At 41.3% G+C, this 6,050-nt stretch overlaps 1 protein-coding gene across 1 annotated transcript; it reads right to left on the bottom strand.

Annotated features, from left to right (window-relative positions):
* Positions 1-1,338: 1,338 nt before the first annotated feature.
* On the bottom strand, positions 1,339-4,536 carry LOC115919931. The gene is made up of 2 exons (XM_030974645.1): positions 4,429-4,536; positions 1,339-2,768 (listed from the first exon to the last, which is right to left on the bottom strand). The coding sequence occupies exon 2, from the start codon at positions 2,694-2,696 to the stop codon at positions 1,602-1,604; it is 1,095 nt and encodes a 364-aa protein (XP_030830505.1). The 5' UTR covers positions 2,697-2,768; positions 4,429-4,536; the 3' UTR covers positions 1,339-1,601.
* Between the last annotated feature and the right edge of the window lie 1,514 nt (positions 4,537-6,050).

The following is a 6,050-nucleotide window of genomic DNA, read 5'->3' as shown; positions in this document are numbered from 1 at the left end:
AAGAAGCATCTGCATAAAAAGGATGAATCCTTCACTAAATAGGGATTCTTGCTATACACTTTTACCTTTGTGTAAATAATAAAAGGTCCACGGGTGTGGTTGTTAGAAGCTTAAACTACATAAAACTCTCTCCAATTTTGCAGGGGGAGAGCCTATGTCGGGAGTCTTTAATAATAAAAGGGATAAATCCTTCACTGAATAGGGATTCTTGCTATACGTTACCTTTCTTCGCTCCAGTGATCTCGAGGCAGCAGACAGCAAGAAAGTGTGTAAATAATTTGCTGTTGCCGCGAGTCTTGCATGGGGCGGAGCCCCAGGAAGTTCTTGAACTTTAACAAAAATTAGGAAATTCCAAATAGTCGTCATGAGCGATAGAAATTGTAATTTCCTCCTCTAGGTAACATGTTGATGTGTTTGTTAAATGTATTACCATGGTGCACCTTCTTGGTTACAAAAAAAATATGTGTATGTATTAACGTAAGTTCGTGCCTTTACATATCACAGTAGAAATCAATGTTTTATATTTGATGCAGAATAATATTAATATTTGGAGATTAGAAACACAAACAGTTTCCATAACCGTTCAAGTGTTTCAAGAAAAAGTTAAGCAAACTTTCTCCTGGATGTAAATTCCTAAATTATGCAAATAACATGAAGTATAATTAGAATTCTATTAATAATAATGAAGTACAAGTCGAGGAGGGTTAGCATATTTCCAGGTGCTAGGCAGTGAGATCACACAAAGGAAATTCAAAGAAAAGAATTTCAAATGAGGAAAGGAACCTTATAAATAGGGTTCGCGGGCGCACGTAGCCATCTTTTCAAAGAAGGAAGAGGTGTCAACAAACGAAAAACTCTCCCCAAAACAGAGTAAATATTTGTCCAAAAACCGAAATATCATATTATTGATCATAACAAAAGCTACAATAGATCAAATCCATTCAATCAATCATAATCAATCAAACAAAAACTACAATCGATCATATCCAATCAATCAAAACATAACTCCTGTCAAACAACAGCTAAAGTCCAAACAGACATGAAGCCAGGATATATACACTCCCAATTAAAAAAGAGAGAAGATTCTGTGATTTGAACAATAACAAAAATCCAGAAGGGAGGGAATCTTCAGCAAAAGATCTTGAAGGGAGGGACCCTCCTCGACTTGTACTTCATTATTATTAATAGAATTCTAATTATACTTCATGTTATTTGCATAATTTAGGAATTCTATTACATAACATTCGTACAAGTCTTCAGAGGGTTAGCATATTCAAAGAGCAGATCACAGAATCTGAAAAAAGACGAACTTACATGAATAAACAACCAACACTTGAATTGCAGGTGTATCAAATTTTTAATCATAACACGAACCTCAAAAATAATGAAGCATAAAAGGATTACTCAGATCTCCTTGACTAAATCAGTCTTGCTTAAAAGTAAACTACGATCACGTGAATCATGTAAATACCTCTCTAGTAACCTAGGATTTTCCTTTAATGGAACTGTACCAAAAATTGATTACCAAAGAGAAGCGAACCTTCTTCTCATTTAACATAGAGCCCTCTTTCGTGATAATGTCATGATATAGAACATAAATTTCAAGAAGCTTGAGCTAAAACCGAAAAAGCGAAAGTTCCATCTTCAACGACGGGTTTGTGGTAAAAGGTTTTGAATGTTCGGGCATTTGACCAGTCAGCTTTCTTCATTATTTCTTTCAAGGTGACCCCATGAGCGAAAGCAGAAGAAGTAGCGGCACTCCTGAAACTGTGCGCCGAAAATACTGATGTGTCAATGCCTGAAGCAAACAAAGAGAATTTTAACCATCTTGCCAAAGTACTGGAGGTTACCGATTTGTGAGGTTTTCTAGTTGAAATAAAGAGCTTCGTTTCCCCATGACATTCACGAAGAGGTTTGGTACGATTAAGATATTCCTTAAGAGTTAACAAAACACACAACTTCTTATTCGAAGGAAAAGAAGGAAGCTCAACTATTTGCTTAGCAATACCCTTTTTTGGAGTAGTCGTTTTTAAGACATCCATGACCTGAAAAACTGCACGATCATCTGAAATGTGCATGAAAGAGATATCTAAATGATTGAGAGTCTGTGTACGTTGCGCTGTAACAAGTGCGACTAACGACACAAGTTTTTGACTCAAATGAAACAAAGAAAGTTGATAATTTTCTGCCATTGAACACAAATAATCCAAAACCCTGGAGACTTCCCACGTGCTTTGGTACCTTGGTTTAGGAGGGTTTGCATTAAATATCCCCTTCAATAATCTTATTACCATGGGATGCTTGCCAACTGGAAAGCCTTCCATTGGTGGTAGTACAGAAGAAAGGCCAGAACGATAAGAATTAATAGTAGAGTAGGATTTTCCTAAACCCTGTTGAGCACTAAGAAAATTAATCACGTTTACAATACACGAGTCAAAGGGATCAAGCGATTGTGAATCACACCAGCGAAGCCACTGTTGCCAAGCCGATTCATATTGTTTGTTGGTTCCATCTCGCCAAGAGAGGGCGATGAGGCTGGAAGCGTGTTCCGAAAGGCCCGCTGAGCGCCAACCTTTGTTGAGATAATCCAGGCGGTTAGCTTGAGGTTTGGGAATGGGTTTGAATGTCCCACGAGAGAGTTCGGAGGTAGTAGAAGGGGTGGGGCGACAAGTAACTGAAGGATCATGGGATACCATGGCTGGGCTCGCCACAAAGGAGCGATTAGAAGGGCAATGTCCACCTTGTCCTCCCGAAGCTTCTGCAAGACCCTAGTAAGAAGACAAAAAGGAGGAAAGAGATATATGTTCAATGCATTCCAAGAGATGGTAAAAGCATCTACTGCAAAAGCACAAGGGTCATACTTCCAGGTTACATAACATGGTAATTGATTGTTGAAACGAGAAGAAAACAAATCAACGTCGAGACATACATTGAAATGCTGACAAATAGAGAAAAACCTATCGGGACAAAGATGAAGCTCTTTGTTTAGATCTCTACGTGAAAGCGTGTCTGCCTCAATATTTGCAATCCCAGCCAGGTGAGATGCAGAAAGCCAAATATTACGTTCAAAACACCATGACCAAATGGCCCGGGAGATTCCATCTAACATGGAGATACGCCCACCAAACTTCTTAATATAAGATACGGCGGAACTATTATCAGACTTAATATGAATATGGGCATTCATCCGTGAATTGCATAATGGTGATAATGCGTGTTGAATTGCAAGCAATTCCAGAACATTAATATGTAGATCGGCATATTTAGATGACCAAACCCCTTGAGAAAATGAATAATCATTCTCACAGAAAGCTCCCCATCCCGTGCTACTTGCATCTGTACGTAATGTGATGCTGATAGGAGGCATTTTAGCGGGCGTAGTGAATGCATCCGATGGGATCGAGAGCCACCATTGAATTTCGCATAATGCGTCGGTATTGAGAGACACAAAAGAATCGAAATTCCCACCTGAAGATTCAAGCGCTTTAGTTTTGAAAGATTCCAATTTGCGGTAATGAATCCTCCCTTTTGGAAAGGCCTCAAAGGAAGAAACAATAATGCCAATGAACTTCGCAAGGTCCCGAACAATGACCCGATTCGAAGCTAGAATAGAGCTTCCTACTGATTTCAATTTCTCCACCTTCTCACCAGGTAAACTTATCGACATACTAGCCGAATCAATGCAGAAACCCAGATAAGTTGTGTCAGTTTTAGGGGATAAACAAGACTTCTCGAAATTTATTTCGAATCCCAAAGATGATAATAAATTACACACAAAACTAGTGTGCTCGAGACTTGCTTGCCTCGAATTAGCGAAAATAATTATATCATCCAAATAAATCATAGAACGAATGCCCCTGCATCTTATAGCGGCCATCACCGGTTTCAAAACTTTTGTAAATACTCTAGGTGCTGAGCTTAGTCCAAATGGTAAACATTGAAAACAATAATAGGCCTTCTCCCACGAAAAACCTAAGAAACGGTGATGATCTTCATGAATCGGGATTGAAAAATAAGCGTCCCTCAAATCAATTGAGGTCATGAAATCAGATTGCATCATCAGATCTTGAACATTTTTAAACGTTTCCATTTTAAAATGATCATACTTGACAAAAGTGTTCAGGTTTTTCAAATTAATGACTGGTCTGCGTTCTCCCGATTTCTTCGGAATCGTGAAAATAGAAGACAAGAAAACAAGGTCCTGTCTAGATGTTTTTCTAATTGCATTTTTCTCGAGAAGGGAAACAATCTCCCTACTAATTGCTTCCTTCTCTATACGTAATTGCTCGGTGAGCAACGTTGAAAAGGAAGAGAGCAAAAATCAATTTTATAACCACCGATTGCGTCTAAAACCCAAGAAACAGACGTCAGACGCGACCACTCATCTTTGAAAAACCTGAGTCTCCCTGACTGGGAAAGGTCACTTACTAGTTTTTTGGGAAACCGGGCTTGTTAAACTTGCCCCGATCTGCGTTGTACTTGGACTGTGGAGCCTTGGAAACTGTCGCTGGGGCGCGAAACTCCTTAAATCCAGATGGGCCGCCGTTGCGATCCCTCGAAAAACGAGAATAATCCCGCTTGTCCTGCCGATATGGGGCTGGTCGCTGATAGTTGCGCTTGGCACGCCCCCTGAAGTTCTGAGGCGAAATTTTCTGACTGACCAGAAACGAGTCTCCGACCCCTTTAAGGGTCGCTTGAAATTCACTTCCAAAGAGGCCCTCAGATACCGATACTGAACGGCTGCAAATACCCTTGTACTTGGGGTTTAAAGAGGGCTTCAATTCTTCCCTACGCCTCATGCTCACTTCGTAGGAGGCAAAACCGCTTAGTGTGATACCGTCGAGGGCGAGACGCTTAATGCGGTTGGTATCCACATCGCGCTTCTCCGAAGCTGCGCTCTGTAACTCTGAAAGAATCTCCGCATAGGGAAGCAAACCTTTCACAATATGAGTCTGCAACTTCTGTGCACGACTATCGGCAGCACGATAATTCGGTGGAATTGAGCCCCACAGTTCCTGGGGAATCCTCGGCGTGCAAACCGCTGGAGCATTCTCCGGTGTAAGATATTGAGTAGCAATCTTCTCAATGCTTTCCTTCTTCGGAGGAAGCGTTACTGCTTTGGTCATGCGAGCCGCCAGGCTATCAGACACAGGCGATCTGAAATCCAATGTGCCCTTATACAGGTCACAATCGGGTGGAAAGAAACTCGAAACTACATTCGATTCCACCACACCCGGTGTCTCCAATAGATCCAACTCAGGGTCGTAACTATCCGCCCTGCTTGGCGACGAACAAATAGATACACTGTTATCAGCGAAAATGCTGAGCAAGTCATCATCAGGTAAATCGCCCCCATGCTTCGCACGTGGGACTGTCTCATTTTGATTTGTGGACATAACATCCATAAACCGAGACATCTTGGAAGAAAGCTTCCTAAGTTCTGCGGACTGGGCGGCGACTTTGCCCACCAGGGATTCCGCCGGATCAGTCCCCGTCGACTCATCGGCTCCCTGCTCGAAAATCTCCGTCTGCATGTCGAAGTCCGTCTGCATGTACTGTCGAAAGAAGGCTACGTGCGCCCGCGAACCCTATTTATAAGGTTCCTTTCCTCATTTGAAATTCTTTTCTTTGAATTTCCTTTGTGTGATCTCACTGCCTAGCACCTGGAAATATGCTAACCCTCTGAAGACTTGTACGAATGTTATGTAATAGAATTGGAATTTTAAGCGGTTTCATTGGAATTAATCGAGAAATTCCCCTCGCTAGCGTGTAAATAAAAAATACGCCGGCCGGTGTGACCGGGCCGTTTCTCCTACCAGTTTCGTTTGTCCGTCGGACATAATATGCGGGTTTTCTGCTCGCACGGATCGTCCGAGGGACGATCCGTGCGGATTGCTATCCGCGCAGTCTGTCCCCCCATTGTTTTACGTGTATATTTGATAAAAAGGAAGAAACTCGGCAAATCAATGTATTTAGACTCATTGTAAATCATGTGGTTGGCATTTTTTCTAGAAATTACATAATAATAACTCTTTACAATTTTTTAAAGC

The sequence above is a fragment of the Strongylocentrotus purpuratus genome, unplaced genomic scaffold (genome assembly GCF_000002235.5).
Source record: "Strongylocentrotus purpuratus isolate Spur 01 unplaced genomic scaffold, Spur_5.0 spur5_scaffold_7, whole genome shotgun sequence".
Classification (NCBI taxonomy): Eukaryota; Metazoa; Echinodermata; class Echinoidea; order Camarodonta; family Strongylocentrotidae; genus Strongylocentrotus; species Strongylocentrotus purpuratus.
Note: the sequence above shows the minus strand (reverse complement) of the source record. Positions and strands in the feature narration are given on the sequence as shown.